The sequence below is a fragment of the Lepidochelys kempii genome, chromosome 24, assembly GCF_965140265.1.
Source record: "Lepidochelys kempii isolate rLepKem1 chromosome 24, rLepKem1.hap2, whole genome shotgun sequence".
NCBI classification, from domain to species: Eukaryota; Metazoa; Chordata; order Testudines; family Cheloniidae; genus Lepidochelys; species Lepidochelys kempii.
This window is the reverse complement of record NC_133279.1, coordinates 14,960,117-14,981,024: the sequence shown is the minus strand read 5'-3', so window position 1 is coordinate 14,981,024 and position 20,908 is coordinate 14,960,117. Positions and strand designations below refer to the sequence as shown.

Here is a 20,908-nt window from a genome sequence, read left to right as displayed (position 1 = left end):
GGTGTGTGTCTCTGTGTCTCTCTCTGCCCTGCTGTCTTCCCCTCGCCCCCCTCCATTCCTGCTGCCTTGTGGAGTGAGGCTGCATTAACAGCGAGGTGTTGACCAAGCTGTGCTGAATGGAATGGAGATTCCTGTTTTTGTGTCTTTTTGTAACTTCAGGTTGAGGGATTCTCTCTGTTTTGAATCTGATCGCCCTGTACGGTATTTAGCAGCCTGATTTTACAGAGGTGATGCTTTTACTTTTTCATCAATTAAAATCCTTCTTTTAAGAACCTGATTGCTTTTTCATTGTTCTTAAGATCCAAGGGTTTGGGTCTGTGTTCACCTATGCAAATTGGTGAGGATCTTTATCAAGCCTTCCCCAGGAAAGGGGGGGTAGGGTTTGGGGAGGATTTGGAGGGGAAAGAGAGCCCAGCCAGCTCTCTCCTGTGAATTGGGGAAGGAGAGTTTGGAGGTGCCCCCCCCCAACATCAGCCCATTTCCAGCCCAGCAATTAATCACACCAGGCCCCCAAATCATGCCTGCCCCCCCCCCGAGTTCTCCCATGAGTCCAGGCTGACCCCCTCCCCGCATTTGCCCAGCCCCCCTTCCATCTAGTCCGTCCCCTGCATCCCATTAGTTCACCCCCTCTCAGTTCAGTCCCCCAAAAACCCTGCTCAGTTCACCTTCCACCCCCTTCAGTCCAGCCACCCTCAGTTCACCTCCCCATCCCCCCTCAACTCAGGTCCCCATATCGCCCCTCAGTGCACCCCTCATCCCCTCTCAGTTCAGCCCCCCCGCCCCCCGCCGATAGCTGGTGTCTGGCCCTTGGGCCAGAGGCCCTGACTGCAGGAGGAGCCCCACTGGTGAGGGGTCAGGTTAGGGTTGCCAACTTTGTTGGAGAAATTCCTGCAGGTTTCATCACATGACAGTCTTTAATTGAAGATTAATCTTTAATTCCTCAACACTCCAGTAAAATCCTGGAGGGTTGGCAACTTTAGATCAGGCACTTCCCTTGTTCAAGGAACTGGGGGCGGACGCGGGCAGGGTCCAGCCAGGCCGGAGCTGGGCGGACGGGCAGGGCAGGGAGCAGAGCTCTCCAGCCCGACCCAGGAGACACCCTGACTCGCTGCGGCAGCCAGAAGCACGGAGGCAGGACGTGGCGCAGGGAAAACGGCAGCCCGGGGGACGAGAGCGGCTGAGGCCCTCGCTGCTCAGCCCAGCGTGGCCGAGGGCTAGACCAGGCTGACTCTGCCATGAGAGCCAGGCGTGTTCTCCACCGGGGTGAAACCAGCAGCGAGGACCCAGCCACTCGGGGTCAGGTTCAAGGCCAGACGCCCCCTAGGCTTGAACTGGAGCCGCTGGTGCGAGTTGGTGGGACTTCCCTGAGATGGAACCTGGTTCCAAGCACCCTCCCGGCAGTGTAGACGCACTCCCAGGGCTGGGGAAATGGTCCCCATCAGTCGCCTGGCTGGCAGCGCGTGGCGTCTGTGTGAATTACTCACCGCTCAGGAGGCAAAGGGCAGGGACCAGCACCAAGGCCATCTCCGTCCAGGACAGAGCGCTCAGCCGGCCTGGGAGGGGAAAGGGGCCGGGAATGATTCACCTGAAGCTTTTCTGGGTGACAGCTCGTCTGTGCTGGGCGATGGCGTCTGGCCGTGGGATCAGGTGCGTCACCAGGTATTTCACACCCGGAGCCCTTTGTAAAAGAACTTCCTAACCAGAAGGGAGTAAAGCCCAGAGATTGGCCTGGCGGAGCAAGGACTGGTTGCATTTCTATCCCTGTGTGCCTTGCGGGCCATGTGAGCTGGGCTTACGGCCTCAGGGGTGAAATGCAGCCACCTCTGGGGAGGGGCGAGTGGCTCTTTGGCAGCTCACAGCAACGCAGAGGGCATTTTTAGGGCAGGACTGGAGGACGGTTCCTAAGTGGAGCCGACATGTGCAGGGAGATTCAGGGAGGTGGAAGGGAACAAAGCACTTTGGGGTGTGGCAGGGACCCCAGGGGGACATTCTGACCCCTTGGGATAGAGCCATGTTGGGAAAGGATATCACAGGCACAAGGGGGCAGGGTCGGGGTTCAGTGTTTCAGCGGGGAACAGCAAAGCCCCAGATACAGAGATCAGCCCTGACTGTGAGGGGAGAGCCCCCTACACAGACCCCCGGCCCGTCCTGCAGCTCCGCACCCCCTAGCGCTTTCTTTGCTGCTTCGTCTCCGATAGCTGGATTGTTTATCGGGGCCCATCTGTGTGTATCTGTGACCCCAGCCTGGGCAGAGCCACTATCTGATGTTACCCAACCGCTCCGAGAACGTTCCCTCTGGGTCACGGTGCAACTGGCCAGCAAGGGTCTGAGGGCCCGGGTGTGCCTGAAAATAAATTTCCCTTTTCAGAGCTGGAACTAGAACCCAGGAGTCCTGGCTCCCAGCTTCCCCTCCTTTAACCCACTAGCCCCCACCCTGCTCCCAGAGCTGAGATAGAACCCAGGAGTCCTGGTTCCCAGGCCCCAGCTCTCTCCCAAACATGATGCTCCCTCTCTGAACAGTTGATCAGTCTAGCATGGTCTCCCCCAAAAGATCTCAAACACCTTCAGTGACACGTTCACGAACAGTGAAATGCAGCCTGCTCTGGGGTAGGGCACGGCAGGTGTTTAACAGCGCCGGGTAATGTTGCCGAGCCGTGTTCAGTCCCCATATCTTATACCGTGAGCACGTCGGGCGGAGACTGGTTCTCACGCTGTGCTTGGGAAGCCCCCAGTGTATTTTCAATGCCACCCCCAGTGACAGTGTGGCCCAGTGGCTGGAGTACACCAGTGGGACACAGAGCCCCGGGTTCTTCTCCTAGATCTGTCACGGACCCACCATACAATAGCGGGCCAGTCACTGCTCCTCCCTGTGCCTCAGTTTTCTCTCTCACCTATTGTCTATTGCGGGCCGTCTATGCAAGCCTTCACCCCCCGGAGGTGCAATGCAACCACCTCTGGGGAGGGGCGCGTGTCTCTTTGGCAGCTCACAGCAACGGGGAGGATGATTTCAGGGCAGGACCGGACCGGAGGACGGTTGCTATATGGAGTTGAGATGTGCAGGAAGGGAACAAACCATGTTGGGGTGCAGCAGGGATCCATGGGGGACATCCTGACCCTTTGGGATAGAGCCATGTGGGGGAAGGGTATCACAGGCACAAGGGGCCGGGTCGGGGTTCATTGTCTCAGCTGGGAACAGCAAAGCCCCAGAAGCAGAGATCAGCCCTGACTGCGAGCGGAGAGCCCCCTACAGCGCCCCCCTCCTTCCAGCACTGCCCCCGCTCGCGCCACCCTGGGGCATTGGGGCCAGCACTGACTACAAGGGGAGAGCGCCCCCTACTGAGCCCCCCCAACCCGTCCTGCAGCTCCGCACCAGCTCGCACTTCCTCTGCTGCTTCCTCTCCGATAGCTGGATTGTTTAGGGGGGCCCCGTCTCTGTGTGTATCTGTGACCACAGCCTGGGCAGAGCCAGCGTCTGATGTTACCCAACCGCTCCGAGAGCGTTCGCTCTGGGGAATGGTGCAAGGGGCCAGCAAGGGTCTGAGGGCCCGGGTGTGTCTGATAATAAATATTCCTTTGCAGAGCTGGGCCTAGAACTCAGGAATCCTGGCTCCCAGCTTTCCCTCCTTTAACCCACTAGCCCCCAGAGCTGAGACAGAACCCAGGAGTCCTGGCTCCCAGCCCCAGCCCTAACCCAAATACCAGGCTCCCTCTCTGAACAGTAGCTCAGTCTGATGTATTCTCCCTGCTATGACCTCAGGTCCTTTCCTAGCTGTGATATTTTGCTAGGTTGTGTGTTACTGAAATATCTTGCGATGTTGGGAACCCCCACAACCAGCTTTTCAGGTCCAACAACGGAGCAGGCAGAGGGGCTGATGGCCCATTACAGGAATCCACACTCCCAGGGATATCCCAGGAACTGTCTACAGTGGAGACTGCTCAGGCCCTGGCTACACTGGCAAGTGTCTGCGCAGTAAGGCAGCTTTGAGCGCCGTCGCTCCCGAGGTGCACACGGCCAAGCCACTTCATGCGCAGAACCTGCCCTGTTGTAGGGCTTTAAAAAAAGCCACCCCGACGAGAGGCGTCGAGCTTCCTGCGCCGGGGCTACAGAGCCGCGGTGCCGGCGTAGACACCCTGGTCGACGACAGCGCTGCGACCGGCCTCCGGGAGGTGTCCCCCGATGCCCGTTCTCACTTCTCTGGTCAGCGGTTTGAAATCTACTGCCCTGCCCTCAGGTGACCAACCATCAGCCCCAGCCCGTACGTTCCTTTGCAAATTTGAAAGTCCCCTTCCTTTTGCTCGGTGACGCGTGCAGTGGTCCTAGTGCATCTGTCCAGGTGGCCCTGCCTGCTCCAGGCACCAGGCGATGCCCGGCTTGCAGCAATGCCGAGCTGCTGGACCTTGGGGAGAGGAGGCTGTGCAGTCCCAGCTGCGCGCCAGCCGGAGGAACTATGATACCCAGGGACAGATTTCACGCTGCAGGAGAGAAAGGGGCCATGGCCGGGACACACTGCCGTGCAGGGTCACAGGGAAGGAGCTGCGGAACGCCCACCACAGGGCGCGGGAGGCAAACCACCAGTCCGGTGCTGCGCCCACCAGCTGCCGGTTCTACAAAGAGCTGGACGCGATGCTTGGCGGCGACCCCACCTCCACTGCGAAGGCCCCTGTGGATACTTCGTTGGCTCACGTGCCAGTCGAGAGTGGACTGAGCCAGGAGGAGGAAATCTCGGACGAAGACGGGGAGGAGGACCCAGAGGCAGAGGATGACTCGGAGACCAGAGAAGCAGGCAGTCAGGAGCTCTTTTCTACCCCGGAGCAGCCTAGCCGGTCACAGCAGTCGGAGCTTGGCAAAGCACAAACAGGAGAGGAGTCCTCTGGTAAGTGGACCTGATTTGGGGAATTGCTGAAGCGAGTTGCTGGGGGCAGGAGGGTTGCAGAACACAGGCTTGTCTCCCATTGCAGACGTGCACCACGATGTGACCCCACCACGGAGTGCTTGTTTCCTGAGCCCCACAGCGGCGTTCCACTGTGGTCAGCACCTCCGTGAATGCCACAAGCAATCTCCTGTCGTAGCTCCTATGCGTGGCGAGATCAATGTCGCACTCCTCTTGCCTTGGTAGTTTCAGGAATTACTCCACTGCCTCTCGTGACGTGTTAGTCAGAGCGAGCGGCACACTGGTCAACAGTTCAGGATCCATTCCTCCCCGAATAGGCAGGATGCACAGTACACAAAGAGTTGAAAATTGGCGCCAAATGTAGACGGAAGCACAGGGATTGCCGGGATGCGGAGCAATGCATCACGGGGCCTTGAGACAGGACCCAGGATGCCCCGTGACCCCTTCCGCCTTCCCACAAGTCTTAGCGGCAGAAGAGAAAGAGGTGCTCTTGGGGATAGCTGCCCAGAGTGCACCGCTCTGAATACCGCCGCAAGTGCAGCAAGTGTGAACACGCTGTTGTGCAGGCAGCTGACAGTGTGAACACACAACAGCGGTTTCCCTTCAGCGCTCTCTGAGGGGCGCAGTAACTGCCAGCCCTGTAACGTTGCCAGTGTCGACGTGCCCTGAGAGGGAGCAGGTGCACAATGGAGGCTGCTTGACTCACGTCATGGCAAAAGATGGTTTCAGCAAGCTGGAAGAAACTCTAAAGGGGGGGAAGTGACATCATCACTTGGCCTCAACTCCCCCCACAATGCAACACCTGGAGACATGTCTGGAGGACAAAGACTGAACGGGCGACGGGTTCCTCGCCTGAAGGGGAGTCCCAGCCGGTGTATGGAAGATGCTTCTATTGTCTATCAGCGCGAGACACGGCTTGATTCAAATCCTGTCTAGTTTAGAGAACTCAGAATGCGATTTTACTTTTATGTCTCAGGTAACCAACTTTGATCTCTATGCTCACTGCTTACAATCACTTGAAATCCATCGTTCTGCAGTGAATAAACCTGGTTCATATTTTACCTAAAACCCTGCGCTGTGGTTGAAGTGCCTGGGAAATCTGCTCGGGTCGCAAAGGCAGGTGTGCGTCCACTTTCCTTTGTGGCAGCGGTGGATCGGTGTGCCGGGGTTGGCACCCACCTCTCACGAGTGCCCGTTTCTGATTGGGCGTGTGTGCGTTTTTTAGGTCTGGAGACCCCCTTTCGGTGGTTCTCAGGCAGGTTTGCAGTGACTCAGCCCTGCGGCCGAGCCACACTGTCTGTACGTTAGCCGGCGCAAACCCCTTCCGGGGGATACAGTCCACAGGGCCTATCTCAGGACCCCGCTGGTGGTGTCTCTCTCGGGCCCTCCTTGGGCTAGAGTCTTAAAGTAGCCCAGCCCTGGTACGGGGCCGTATCCCCAGGGCTTCCTCCCTGGAGACACTATCCTCCTGCAGCTTGTGCTAGGCCTGCCAAAGTACAGGGTGCTTCCCAAACACAACGTGAGAGCCAGTCCCTGCCGGACGGGCTCACGGTGTAAGATACGGGGACCAAACATGGCCGGGCACTCGGGAGAGGACAGCTAAGCCTCCCTCCAGACCTCCTGGGGGACGACTGCTAAGCCTCCCCCTGCCCCACTGCTCTGTTCCTGGGATGGGTGGGGTTGAACCCTGAGGCCTCCCGCAGGGGGCCTTTGGGCCTAGTCCACCCCATCACAACTGGGTAATAAACGTACACTGGTCAGGCTTCGGACCAGGGCAGGACGGTACAGACCTGGGGTCGTAGGTGGAGAGCTGGGGGGATTGGCGGGAGCCTCTATTGTTTCATAGGGGCTGGGAGACCATTCATGGGACTCAGCTGAGCGTGTCCCTGCCTGGGGATGGCTGTGTCAGGGCAGGACCTGCCAGAGGTTTGTAGCTTGTCACAGCATCACAGTGTGAGAGGGAGCCCAGGTTGGTGGGACAGAGGGCTCAGCAGTACCCCAGTTCCAGGTTGCACCCCAGGGAACCCATCGCAGTGGGTGGGAGCCAGGACTCCAGGGTTCTATCCTGAGCTATTGGAGGGGAGTGGGGTCTAATGGGTTGGAGCAGTGGGGCTGGGAGTCAGGACTCCTGGGTTCTATTCTTGGTTCTGCCCTTTGTCCATGGGGGATGGGGACCCTCCTCTTACTCCGAGGGCTGAGCGACTCCTCAGATGCTTTGAGATCCCAGCTGGCCAGCGCTAGAAAAGGACCGAGCCTCATCCCTTCACCAGGGTCTCTCTGAGCATGGGTGTTGTGGTCCTTCTAACTCTGACCCAGTGGGCCCATTTAGCCCATGGCTGGTGAGTCTCTGGGGCTGGACAGGGTTAAAAGGAACAGGCAACACCACACACCTCCCCACCCCCCTTGTAACCAGCGCTGGGGTTGAGCTTCACAATTTCCAGAGAAAGGGGAAGTTTGTCTGCTGCAGCCAGACAACAAAGTGAAGTGCGTGGAGCCAGAACCCCCAAGTCCCGACTCTCAGCCCCCTGTTCTAACCACTAGACCCCATTCCCCTTCCCCAGCTGGGGATAAAAACCAGAAGTCCTGAGTCTCAGTCACTGTAACCACTAGAGCCTATTGCTACCAAACCAGCAAGTAGGTTGCCTTTAAAGGCCAGGAACACAGGATCACGGTTCCCTTTCCTCCCCTGAGGCACCAGCCACTCACGGCGCCTGGGGCTATTGCCACAGATGCAAATGAAGATGATTTCTCCTTACCTACCCCCAACCTCTCTGCTGTCTCCTTAGTGTTAGCGGTGGGATCAGACCGGAGTCCCAGCCACTAACCCAGGCCCAGGTCCCAGGTATGAGCTACTTTTCCTTGTTTTGGGGGCAAAAAGCCAGATAGGGGGAGAATGATTCTTCGCATCTCTAAATCATTGACAGGAGATTAAACGGTGAGAGTTTCTTATGGGAGGGGACCCAGCTGAGACCAGGGCCTGGTGAGGCAGGCGCTGCCCAGACACAGCCAGAGACAGTCCCTGCACCAAAGAAATTATAATTAAAATAGACAATGGGTGGGAGGGAAAACTGAGGCACAGAGAGAAGGAGTGACTGGCCCGCTATTGTATGGTGGCTCCCTGAGAGATCTAGGAAGAGAACCCAGGGCTCTGTGTCCCACAGCCGTGCTCTAGCCACTGGGCCACGCTGTCACACCGTCATTGGGGGTAGCATTGGAAATACACTGGGGCTTCCCAAACACGGTGTGAGAGCCAATCTGCCCGACGAGCTCATTGTGTAGGATGGGGACTGAACACGGCAGGGCTACTTTACCCTGCGCTGTTAAACAGCTGCCGAGCCCTACCCCAGAGCAGGCTGCATTTCAGTGCCTGTTGAAAAGACCAGCAACTGGGCAGGCTGTGAAAGTGTCTGAGATCATATAGGGGAGACCACGCTGATCGCTGCTTCTGGGGCTTTGCTGTTCCCAGCTGAGACACTGAACCCCGGCCCTGCCCCTTGTGTCTGTGATACCCTTCCCCCACATGGCTCTCTCCTAATGGGTCAGAATGTCCCCCTGGGGTCCCTGCCACACCCCAAAGCGGTTTGTTCTGTTCCACCTCCCTGACTCTCCCTGCACATGTCGGCTCCACATAGGAACTGTCCTCCAGTCCTGCCCTGAAACTGCCCTCTGTGTTGCTGTGAGCTGCCGAAGAGCCACTTGCCCCTCCCCAGAGGTGGCTGCACCTCACTCCTGAGGCCGTGAGCCCAGCACACATGTCCAGCAAAGCACACGGGGACAGAAATACAACCAATCCTTGCTCCGTCGGGCCAATCTCCAAGCTTTACTCCCTTCTGGTTAGGAAGGTCTTTTTCGAAGGGTCCTAGGTGTAAAATACCTGGTGACGCAGCCGATCCCGCGGCCGGACGCCATCGCCCGGCGTAAACGAGCTGTCACCCAGAAATGCTGCAGGTGAATCATTCCCAGCCCCTTTCCCCTCCCAGGCCGGCTGAGCGCTCTGCCCTGGACGGAGATGGCCTTGGTGCTGGTCCCTGCCTTTTGCCTCCTGAGCGGTGAGTAATTCACACAGACGCCACGCGCTGCCAGCCAGGCGACCGGTGGGGACTGTTTCCCCAGTCCTGGGAGTGCGTCTACACTGCCGGGAGGGTGCTTGGAACCGGGTTCCATCGCAGAGAAATCCCAGCCACTCGCACCAGCGGCTCCAGTTCAAGCCTAGGGGGCGTCTGGCCTTGAACCTGACCCCGAGTGGCCGGGTCCTCGCTGCTGGTTTCACCCCGATGGAGAACACGCCTGGCTCTCATGGCAGAGTCAGCCTGGTCTAGCCTCAGCCACCCTCGGCTGAGCAGCGAGGGCCTCAGCCGCTCTCGTCCCCCGGGCTGCCGTTTTCCCTCCGCCACGTCCTGCCTCCGGGCTTCTGGCTGTCACAGCGAGTCAGGGTGTCTCCTGGGCCGGCCCGGAGAGCTCTGCTCCCTGCCCTGCCCGTCCGCCCAGCTCCGGCCCGGCTGGACCCTGCCCGCGTCCGCCCCCGCTCCTTGTGCATGGGAAGTGCCTGACCTAGGGTTGGCAACCCTCCAGGACTGTCCTGGAGTGTCCAGGAATTAACAATTAAATTTTAATTAAAGATTATTATGTGATGAAACCGGCAGTACTTTGTCCAAGCAAAGTTGGCAACCCTAACCTGACCCCTCACAAGGGGGGCTCCTCCTGCAGTCAGGGCCTCTGGCCCAAGGGTCAGACACCCTACTATGGGTGGGGGTTGAACTGAGAGGGGATGAGGGGTGCACTGGGGGGCAATATACGGGGCTGAATTGAGAGGGGATGGGGAGGTGAACTAAGCTGGGGTTGAGGGGGACTTAAGCGAGGGGGGGTGAACTAAGGACGGACTAGATAGAAGCGGGGCTGGGCAGATGAGGGGAGGGGGTCGGCCTGGACTGATGGGAGAACTCGGGGGGGACAGGAGTGATTCAGCAGCTGGGGTGATAAGTTGCTGGGGATGGGCTGATGTGGGGGGGGGGGCATCTCCAAATTCCCCTTCCCCAATTCACAGGGGAGCGCTCATTGGGCTCAGACAGAACCACAACCCATTGTCCCCGATTGTGTTTTAAAGCCCCTGGTTTGGGGGCTGAGCTGATGCTGGCCTCTCCCGGCGGGATCCGTGCGGCAGCCCAGCCTGCGGGCAGGTTCCCCAACTCGCTGGGGCCGGGCGCCGGCCTGATCCCCGATTCCTGTCCCCGGCAGGCGCCTACGCCCAGGAGTGGGGTGTGAGATTCGCACCAGGGCCCCTGGCTGGAGGGACCGACTCCTGCGTGACCATCCCCTGCTCCTTCACCTACCCCACGGGGTGGACGGTCAGTGCTGTGAGCTGGTCATGGGAGAAGGATCAAACCGTCTATCACCGGGACGAGGCTCGTGTCCACGCGGACTTCAAGGGGCGCGCCCGCTATCTGGGGGACCTGCAGCGCGACTGCTCCCTGCGGGTGTCGGGGCTGCGCCCCAGCGATCAGGGCACCTACCGCTTCCGCTTCCATGCAGCGCGCGATGGCAGGACGGAGAGCTGGACGAGTGAGCCAGGACAGCGGCTCAATGTCTCCGGTAACCAGGTTCCGTCCAGCACCCCCGGGTCCAGGCAGGGCCCGAGGAGAACCGCAGCGAGGGCCCCACACACCAGCGTAGACACCCCGAGCAGGGCTCATCCCCTCCAGCAGGGGGCAGCACCGGGACACGGACACACGGACACACACAGACAGGCGCGAGCTTCCGCTTCGAAGTAGAGGGCCCTGGCACGAGTGATGGATGGTCGTGTAAATCAAAACAGCAACACACACAAACACACACACCCCATTTCTGCCTTGCTGGGAAATCCAAGTGCTTAGAGCTGGGAGTCAGGACTCCTGGGTTCTCTCTCCAGCTCCAGAGGAGGCGGGGGAGTGGCTAGAGCGGGGGGGACTTGTGGGTCAGACTCCCAGGCTGTTGCCAGACCCACGTCCCCGTCCCTCTGTCTAACCCTTGGCCTGTGCTGAAGAGCCGCTGGGACTGACCCTGCAGCCAGCATAACGCAGCAGGCGTGAGGGGCTCTCAGGTGGAGACTATAGTGGGACTGGGACCCTGCAGGACCCCCCAGAACAGCGGGAGCGGGTAAAATGAGCTTTGTTGGGGGTGGGCAAAAAACCAGGCTGCGTTAATTGGCCGGAAAACACTAAATCTCATAAATGTACCAAGAGTCGGCGACTGGGGAAATAGCTAAATATTTTGTTTCAGCTTCTCTTTCCTCTCCGTGTTTATCTCCCTCGCTCCAAACCTGGGGAAATGCACCCGCCCAAGTCAGGTCAGACCCATTCTGGGATAACAGGAGTTGAAGTGTGTTTGTACCTGGTTCAAGCAAGATTTGTTTTATTCTTTCAGTGTAAAAATTGTCTCTGAATCCCGTTGGTACAGATCAGACCGTCACCCACCGGTTTCTGTCGGGTGGTTGGTTGGTTTTAGCAGCCTGGGGGGATCTGTCTCTCTTGTCGGATTTGCGGGATTTAAGGATTTTGTGGCTGGGAGGGGGATGAAAATGCAAAAACCATAGCAGGGCACTTGAATAAAGGGAACGGGACAGAATTAAAAACAATCCCGCTTAGGGCTCCAGTCTGAGGCCCGACGTGTGGTGCCCCCCGCTGGCGGCTGCGCCCCTCCGGGCAGACCCAGCGCTCCCCGTGTCTCAGGGGAACTTTCGCTGCTCTCCCTCCTGGCCACGAGCCCTCATTGCCGGAGCCTGCCGAGCTCCCAGGCTGGGCCATGCCCACACCCTGGGGGCTGCTCCCCGCTCTGCAGCCAGGCCATGACCCCTGGGAGCGCTGCCAGCCCCAGGGCCCCAGCAGGGTTCAATGGCTCCTGACCCCTCCTCTCCTCACAGACGATCCGTGCCAGCCCTCCCTGGGGCGCCGAACACAACCGGGACCCTCCCTCACCTGCTCCGTGGGGGCAACCTGCCCCCATCCCCCGTCGTGGTACGACCGAGATGGCGCACGGCGGAGCCCAGGGCAAACCTCGGGCGGGGCTGGGGCGACCGAGCTGCGAATATCCCCGTCCCAGCTGGACCCCGGTGCGGCGCTGAGATGCCAGGTGGATGGATACAGGGATGAGTGTGACTCTGACCAAACCCAGCCCCTGGGGACAGGTGAGGTCTGCTTCTACACATGGCATGGTTAGAGGAGGGGCGGCGGGAGCCAGGACACCTGGGATCTATCCCTGACACAGGAAGGGGATTGGGGACAAGTGGCTAGAGTGCGGGAACAGGGAGTCAGGATTCTTGGCTTCTATCTCCAATTCTGGGAGGGGGCTGGTGTAGTGGGTTAAAGTGGAGGAGACTCAGGGCCAGGACTCCTGGGTTCTTTCCCCAGCTCTGGGAGGGGAGTGGATCTGTGGGTGAGAGCAGGGGGCATGGGAATCAGGACTCCTGGGTTCTATTCCCTCAAAAACTGTCATCTGGCTCTAGCAAATATTCTCCCCCCGAGGGACTGGACGGGGAGGGACCTGCCCCTTCGTTCAGTCCTGGGGTCCAGCTGACGAACTCTCACCCGACTCTCCCCTCAGTCGTCCCCAAAGTGCCCAGGGTGGAGGTTTCATGGCTGGCAGGGAAGGCACCACTAAGGGAAGGCGACAGTTTTACCCTGCACTGCCAGGCTGCTGCCCTGCGGCCCATCACTGGATACGTCTGGTCCCACGGGGACGTGTGGCTGCCAGGAGCCGGGCAGGATTTACATGTTGACAAGGCAGCCGTCTCCGATGGAGGGAGCTACGCGTGCGGGGTCTGGGTGTCCGGCCCCGGCTGGGGGTATCTGAGCCTCTCTGCGAGGGAATCAGTAGAAGTTCAGCGTAAGTAGCGAGGGCTGGCGAGAGCCTCCTCCCTCGCAGCCCCCGATACTCCCCACAGGGCCTCCTGGAGCAGCCCCGTGTGCCCCTGCCTCGTCCCCCCTGCTTTGCCCCTGCCCGCCTCCTCCCCCCTGCTTCGCCCCACCCGCCTCGTCCCCCCCCGCTTCACCCTCTTCCGCCTCGTCCCCCCTGCTTCACCCCTCCCAACGCATGAGCCCCAGCCTCATATTCCGCCCCTGCCTCCTAATACCCGGGTTTGCTCAACCCAGTGCTGCTGGCTCTGGCCTGGGCCCCCTGCTCCTCTGCATCGCTCCCGTGGCTGGGCCAGCAGAGACAAATTCAGTTTGTGTCCCCCTGCACCTGCCCCCGGCCCCCAGCCCCCTTTGGACCGCTGCTCATCCCCCCACCTGCCCCGGGGGCCCATTCCACACTGAGCTCGGCCCTGTCCCCTCCCGCCCAGGTGTCCAGCCGCCTCTGTGCCAGGCCCTGCCCCTCCATCTGCCTTGTGTCCCCGGACCCCTCTGGGACAGTCTCTGCCCCCCCTCAAGCTGCCCCAGACTCCCAGCCCCATATGGGCCAGGCCCTGTACCACCCCTCACCTGCTCCAGGCCCCCAGCTTGCTCTGGGCCAGACCCTCTCCCCCGCAACTGCCTTGTGCCCCCAGACCCTTCTGGGGGACTCCTCCCCTATATCCCCATGCCGCCCTGCCTGTTCTCGCTCCCTGGAGCCACATGGGCCAGGCCCTGCCCCTCACCCCCTGCCCTGGATCCCTTCCCCTCTCTGGGCCAGGTCCCCCCACTCTGTCTCTCTCCGTTCACGCCCCGTGTCTCTGTCTCGCCCCCCAGACGCCCCCACAGGTGTCCATGTTACGGCAGCGCCGGGCACCAGCCCGCAGGCAGGGGAATCGGTGACGCTAACGTGCAGTTACACCAGCAGCCTCCCCGCCCCCAACTCCTACACCTGGTACCGGGGCGACCAGCAGCTGCATGCATCCCAGCAGGAAATGGTGTTGAAGAGCATCACGGTGGAGCAGGCTGGGGAGTATCGCTGCAAGGCCGACAATGGGATCGGCCAGTCCCCGTCCCCCCCCATCAACATCACCGTCCTCTGTAAGTGCCGGGGACCTGAGAAAAGAGACCTCCGGGGTGGGGGAAGGGCAGGGGTTGTGCCTTTGTGCCGTAGGCCCAGCGGGGGAGGGTCATTGTGGCGATCGCGGTGGAGCTCCCAGTGCCGCGGTGGCCAGCAGGGCTAGCGCCATCCCGGGGTGCAGGGACAGGGCAATCTGGAATCGAGCAGAGAGGGGATTTTACCTCTGGATCTCGCCCTGGTGCAACCACGTCTGGGGTCCTGTGCCCAGTTCTGGGGCCCACACTCCCAGGAGGTGCTGATCAGCTGGGGAGGGGTCAGAGAAGAGACATGAGAAGGAGTCAGGGTTTGGAAAGCCTACCCCAGGGTGAGAGACTCCAGGAGCTCCATCTGTTTAGCTGAACCAAGGGAAGGGGAAGGGGTGACGTGAGCCCCGTCTGGAAGATCCTATGCAGAGAAGAGAACATTGGCTGAGGAGATAGAGATCCAGGGGCTGGAAGCTGAAGCTAGACAAATTCAGACTGGCAATAAGGTGCAAATGTTGAACAGGGAGGAGAATTTGCCATTGAAAGAACGATCTCAGGACATGGTGGATTCTCCGTCCCGGGGAATCTTTAAATCAAGCTGGGATGTTTTGATAAAGTGTTTGCTCTCTTTCAAATGGGAATGAATTCAGGGGAGTCCTGAGGCCTGTGTCACTTCTGGCCTTAGATTTTATGGAGCATCCTTCCCTAGGCCCATCACTGCCTTTTCCCGAGGTCTTGGGGAGGCTGGCTGTGATTCCTCCAGCCCTTTAATCAAACAGGCAGGGGCTGGACTACATCTCCCATGATGCACCATAGCCAGGGATTCCAATGAAGCGCCCCACCCCGCACCAAGAGGGGACTAGGTGGTGCATCGTAGGAGATGTAGTTCAGCCGGACAGCCTGGCCAAAAGAGGAGGCTGAGAGCGTGAGGAACAGGTACTGCAAGTCACATGATGCACCACACCGAAGGACTCCTATGACACACATGGAATGGTGGGATTTTGTGAGATCTTGGTATTCATTTAAAAAAAACAAAATTTCTAGTAGAGCTGGCCAGGAAATAGATTTTTTTTCCCAAGTGGGAAAGCTTCACTTTTCATAGAAATGTCAAAAACCGAAATATTTCAATTGAAAATGGCTCGATGGGAGTTGTAGTTTGACTGCCTTGTGCTTCCATTCTCTTCTGTAGGCCAGGATCTGTAGCCAGACTATATCTCCCATGATGCATCTTGGCGTAGGATTCCAGTGATGCACGCCCTTCCCGCACCAAGAGAGGGGCTGGTGGGGCATCATGAGAGATGTAGTCCAGACAGACAACTTGGCCTAGGGTAGAGAATGAGGATACAAGGCTCTGAAACTACATCTCCCATAATGCACCCTGACTATGGATTCCTATGAGGCACCCTTCTGATCACCAAGAGGGGAGATAGTGGTACATCATGGGAAATGTCATCCAGCTGGGCAGCACAGCCTATAGAGGAGGCTGGGGGCGCTGGGATGGGAGGGCTTCGCGTCTGAGCATCAGGTCTGCTGACTCCAAAGCAACCACGTGTAATGATCCAGCCCCATGCAGCCTCACTGTGGGCTTGTTACCCGGCTGCCGTCCCTCAGCAAATAGGGTTCGAAAATCTGCTGCAGGGTTGATCCAAGAACCCTCCTTTCTCCTTTCCAGCCACCCCCCTTGTGCAGGCTCCCGCCTACATCCTGGGACCTGCAGTTGCGCTCGTCCTGCTGCTGCTGGTGGGGCTGGTCGGCGTCATAGCTTGGAGGTATTTGCGCTTGCTTTGCAAACCGGTGATATCCGCGTCTCGGGTCGTCTGGCCATCCCCAGCTCCTCCCGCCTGGCCTTTGCCGGAGAACCCCGCAATCCGGGAGTGAGAATTGCAGAGCCAGTTCGGGTGCACGGAAACCCAGTCAGGGGGAGGTGATTGAATGGTGGTGGTTGGGTCCCACACGGATACCTGACACCCGCAGGGGCCTGGGAAGGGCTGGGTGGCCTCTGGGTTACACGGCTGGGCTGGTGGTCAGGAGAGCAGGGGTCAAGGCCAGGCAGGAGGTTCTATTTTGTGGGAGCCTTTGTCCTGTTCCTTCCCCTCCTGAACCGAAGCAGATGTCGTTTTGCCTCTGAGCTGTTGGTCTCCTTTATTTGTAGGAAGAGGCGGAGCAAACGCCAGGGGCTGAGCAGCGATCCGGTAAGTGCATCTATGGGGCTGGGAGCCAGGACGCCTGGGTTCTATCCCCAGCTTTGCTGCTGACTCACTGCATGACTTCAGATGAGCTCTGTCCCTCAGGTTACCCCTCCATAAAACATGATAATAAAACTCCCCTCCCCCGAGCAGGACAGAAGGTCTTTCCAGTCCCCTGGGTAGTTTATCCGGGGGGGGGGGGTCTATGTACATTTTCCTTTGTTATTAAACATCACCGAGCAGTCCCAGAGCCGTGGCTCGCGGCCTCACTTCTCCCTGCCTTGCAGGACCAGCCGGGCCCGGGGGAGACCCCGATGTCTGAACGCATCTATGAGAACACCCAGCACTATGGCATGGGGAAGCCAGCCCGCCTGGCCCCACCCGGGGCCCCCAGGTAACAGCCGGGCCTGGCTCTGAGCTACTGTGTAGGGGCTCGGTGTGGGGCGGTGCCCACATGTTAGGAGAGCGTGGCCAAGGCTGAGCTTGATACGCCTCCTGCTGGGGTGTAGGTCAGTTTGTGTGTGTCCCTGGCGCCCCCTGCTGGAGGGATGAGCCCTGTTTGGGGCAGGGGCTGGATCGGCGCCAGCACTCCCTCGACAGGGGTCCACAACCATTTTCTGTTGCTCCCTCCCTTACCCATAATGGAAACTGTCCGTCCCCACCCCCATCCCCTGCCGGGAGCGGGGCCAGAGATGCGGTCAGGAGCTGGGTTCGAGGCTGGTGCTGGGACTAGGGCTGGAGCTGCGGCTGGGGCAGAGTGGGGCTGGGTGCTGCCCCCTCCCTGCCCCCCATGGGGGCTGGCCCGGCCACGCTGCCCGGAAAGTTCCTCCAGGTCCTCCTAGGGTGGTGGGCCCCACAGTTTGGGGACCGCTGCTCCAGAAGGGAAAGGCCCCTTCTTTGCCCTCCTCCCTCCCGAGGAAGCCAGTCCCCCACTCCGGGGCTGGACTGGAGCCAGTGTCCCCTAAAGGGGAAAGGCCCAATTTCCCATTCCCCAAATCCATGACTCACGTCTGGTCTGGGGTGCTTTAGCCCAGGGGTCCACCCCCAGCCACTGACCCACAGGGGTTGTACGCTGTTGACCGACGCAGCCTGACCAATCCCCAGCCACGGCGCTGCAGCCGACCGAACACTAGCCACCCAAATGCCCTCAGGCCATCCCCAGCCTGCCTAATGTTCTCTCTTTCTCTGGCAGCGTGCCCACCGAGGTGTTTCCGGGCTCTCCGGATGGCACCAGGGAATCCCACATCTACAGCCAGCCCATGAAGATGGGCAGAGTACTGCAGGTGAGTGACTCTGTGTATACGGGGCCCAGGACTCCTGGGTTCTATCCCTGGCTCTGGGAGGGGAGTGGTGTCTAGTGGTTAGAGCAGGGGCAGGGGGCTGGGAGCCAGGTCTCCTGGGCTCTGTCCCGGCTCTGCCCCCTGTGAGATCAGCTCCCAGCGGCAGCGAGACCAGGCTGGGCTGGGCGCTCTGGGTCAGGGTGAGCACAGCTGAGGGGCAGGGCAGGGGGCATCGCCCAGCAGCTGGAGGGCAGAGCAGTAGGCGGGACGCTGAGTGACGGGGCTGGGGGGGTGACATGAAGAGGCGAGTGCTCTGCGGGGGGGCCTCTGTGTCGCCGGGGGCAGCGGGACAAGCCCTGGGCAGCTGGCGTGTGCAGCAATATCTCGTCCACCGGCTGGGACAGGGAATGGGGCCTGGGGCCTTTCCCCTGTAGGGGGGCCAGCTCTGATCCAACTGCTGGTGCCTGAGTAGCAGCATTGCCGTGAGCTGGTGGAGTTGCTCCATTCGATGGCAGGAGGAGCAGAGCTGTTACCCCCAAGGTGGAGCTAAAGCAGTTGCTCCATTACCCAGCAGCAGTGGTAGGGCTGTTATCATAGAATCATAGAATATCAGGGTTGGAAGGGACCCCAGAAGGTCATCTAGTCCAACCCCCTGCTCGAAGCAGGACCAATTACCAGTTAAATCATCCCAGCCAGGGCTTTGTCAAGCCTGACCTTAAAAACCTCTAAGGAAGGAGATTCTACCACCTCCCTAGGTAACGCATTCCAGTGTTTCACCACCCTCTTAGTGAAAAAGTTTTTCCTAATATCCAACCTAAACCTCCCCCACTGCAACTTGAGACCATTACTCCTCGTTCTGTCATCTGCTACCATTGAGAACAGTCTAGAGCCATCCTCTTTGGAACCCCCTTTCAGGTAGTTGAAAGCAGCTATCAAATCCCCCCTCATTCTTCTCTTCTGCAGGCTAAACAATCCCAGCTCCCTCAGCCTCTCCTCATAACTCATGTGTTCCAGTCCCCTAATCATTTTTGTTGCCCTTCGCTGGACTCTCTCCAATTTATCCACATCCTTCTTGAAGTGTGGGGCCCAAAACTGGACACAGTACTCCAGATGAGGCCTCACCAATGTCGAATAGAGGGGAACGATCACGTCCCTCGATCTGCTCGCTATGCCCCTACTTATACATCCCAAAATGCCATTGGCCTTCTTGGCAACAAGGGCACATTGCTGACTCATATCCAGCTTCTCGTCCACTGTCACCCCTAGGTCCTTTTCCGCAGAACTGCTGCCTAGCCATTCGGTCCCTAGTTTGTAGCTGTGCATTGGGTTCTTCCGTCCTAAGTGCAGGACCCTACACTTATCCTTATTGAACCTCATCAGATTTCTTTTGGCCCAATCCTCCAATTTGTCTAGGTCCTTCTGTATCCTATCCCTCCCCTCCAGCGTATCTACCACTCCTCCCAGTTTAGTATCATCCGCAAATTTGCTGAGAGTGCAATCCACACCATCCTCCAGATCATTTATCAAGATATTGAACAAAACCGGCCCCAGGACCGACCCTTGGGGCACTCCACTTGATACCGGCTGCCAACTAGACATGGAGCCATTGATCACTACCCGTTGAGCCCGACAATCTAGCCAGCTTTCTACCCACCTTATAGTGCATTCATCCAGCCCATACTTCCTTAACTTGCTGACAAGAATACTGTGGGAGACCGTGTCAAAAGCTTTGCTAAAGTCTAGAAACAATACATCCACTGCTTTCCCTTCATCCACAGAACCAGTAATCTCATCATAAAAGGCGATTAGATTAGTCAGGCATGACCTTCCCTTGGTGAATCCATGCTGGCTGTTCCTGATCACTTTCCTCTCATGCAAGTGCTTCAGGATTGATTCTTTGAGGACCTGCTCCATGATTTTTCCAGGGACTGAGGTGAGGCTGACTGGCCTGTAGTTCCCAGGATCCTCCTTCTTCCCTTTTTTAAAGATTGGCACTACATTAGCCTTTTTCCAGTCATCCGGGACTTCCCCGGTTCGCCACGAGTTTTCAAAGATAATGGCCAATGGCTCTGCAATCACAGCCGCCAATTCCTTCAGCACTCTCGGATGCAACTCGTCCGGCCCCATGGACTTGTGCACGTCCAGCTTTTCTAAATAGTCCCTAACCACCTCTATCTCCACAGAGGGCTGGCCATCTATTCCCCATGTTGTTATGCCCAGCGCAGCAGTCTGGGAGCTGACCTTGTTAGTGAAGACAGAGGCAAAAAAAGCATTGAGTACATTAGCTTTTTCCACATCCGCTGTCGCTAGGTTGCCTCCCTCATTCAGTAAGGGGCCCACACATTCCTTGGCTTTCTTCTTGTTGCCAACATATCTGAAGAAACCCTTCTTGTTACTCTTGACATCTCTGGCTAGCTGCAGCTCCAGGTGCGATTTGGCCCTCCTGATTTCATTCCTACATGCCCGAGCAATATTTTTATACTCTTCCCTGGTCATATGTCCAACCTTCCACTTCTTGTAAGCTTCTTTTTTATGTTTAAGATCCGCTAGGATTTCACCATTAAGCCAAGCTGGTCGCCTGCCATATTTACTATTCTTTCGACTCAATGTATATCCTCCATGTGTATCTCCCATTACAGAGGTGACGCCCTCAGCTGATGTGTTTTGTTTCGATATACGGGATCTCCAGAAGGCCCAATGTAATGATCAAGGCTAAAATTGTGGGGGGGGAGTTGTTTTTTTAGGAGACAGCGTTGCCTAGTGGATAGAGCACTGGCCTGAGACACAGGACACCTGGGTTCTCTTCCTGGCTCTTCCACCTGCCTGGTGGGTGGCCTTGGCTAAGTCACTTCTTCTGGTGCGTCAGTTTCCCCAGCCATGCCTTGAGCTCTGCTGACGTAAAGCTCCCCGTCAGAGCCGGGCATTTTCATTATTATTCTTTGCCCTAGGGTGACCCGGATGAGATCCACTACTCGGCCATCCAGCTGCAGCATCCCACCCGGAGAGCGGAGCCTGTCGCCGACCTCACCTGTGAATACGCTGTTATTAAGCGCTAGGATCCAACTGCGGCTCACCGAGTGCCTCCCCCCACGGGGGGCCAGGAAAAGATTTTACCTCCCCCACCTCATCTCTCTTAAAACACAAACCGGCAACATCACATGTTGAAATCTACAAAGTAAATAGCCTTCAATCAAACTGTAGCAGTGTGCAGGGCTAGAGCATTTGGTGAATCAATCCATGCATCTCAAGGGACTGTTCTGCATGGCCAGTTTGCCCTTGTTTGCCCTTGTGCCTAGCTTGAGCCGGAGAACCTCTCCCGGGGTCCCTGCACCCAGCCCAGATCTGGAGGGGGCGGGGAGGGTCAAGCTAGAGCGCCATTAACTCCACCCCTTTGCATGTGTGTCCTTAACTCCACCCCCTTTGCAGATTTCAAGCCCAGATCTGGGGGTCGAGCTAGAGCGGGGCTTTCAGTGAGACACCTGATCGCCATGGAAGGACTCAAAGGTTTGGAGAACCTGCCCCCTCCCTGGGGTAGTTGTTGCGAGGGTCAAGTCCTCTCCTTGGGAAGAACCTGCCCCTTATGT

At 58.4% G+C, this 20,908-nt stretch overlaps 2 protein-coding genes across 3 annotated transcripts; both read left to right on the top strand.

The window, feature by feature from the left end:
* The first annotated feature begins 4,307 nt into the window (after positions 1-4,307).
* On the top strand, positions 4,308-20,519 carry LOC140902812 (B-cell receptor CD22-like). 2 transcript variants are annotated; one of them, XM_073323302.1, is made up of 9 exons: positions 4,308-4,874; positions 11,788-12,051; positions 12,468-12,749; positions 13,592-13,855; positions 15,531-15,627; positions 16,011-16,050; positions 16,332-16,438; positions 17,237-17,327; positions 20,273-20,519. In XM_073323302.1, the coding sequence occupies exons 1-9, from the start codon at positions 4,364-4,366 to the stop codon at positions 20,378-20,380; spliced, it is 1,764 nt and encodes a 587-aa protein (XP_073179403.1). In that variant the 5' UTR covers positions 4,308-4,363; the 3' UTR covers positions 20,381-20,519. The 2 variants fall into 2 exon arrangements, with proteins under 2 accessions (XP_073179403.1, XP_073179404.1); XM_073323303.1 differs by lacking the exon at positions 16,332-16,438 and having other exon boundaries at positions 20,273-20,359.
* On the top strand, positions 4,784-10,943 carry LOC140902875 (sialic acid-binding Ig-like lectin 14). Its single transcript, XM_073323466.1, has 5 exons — positions 4,784-5,868; positions 7,679-7,734; positions 8,873-8,941; positions 10,128-10,481; positions 10,912-10,943. Exons 3-5 carry the CDS (start codon positions 8,902-8,904, stop codon positions 10,941-10,943), a joined length of 426 nt encoding a protein of 141 aa, XP_073179567.1. The 5' UTR covers positions 4,784-5,868; positions 7,679-7,734; positions 8,873-8,901.
* Positions 20,520-20,908: the final 389 nt, after the last annotated feature.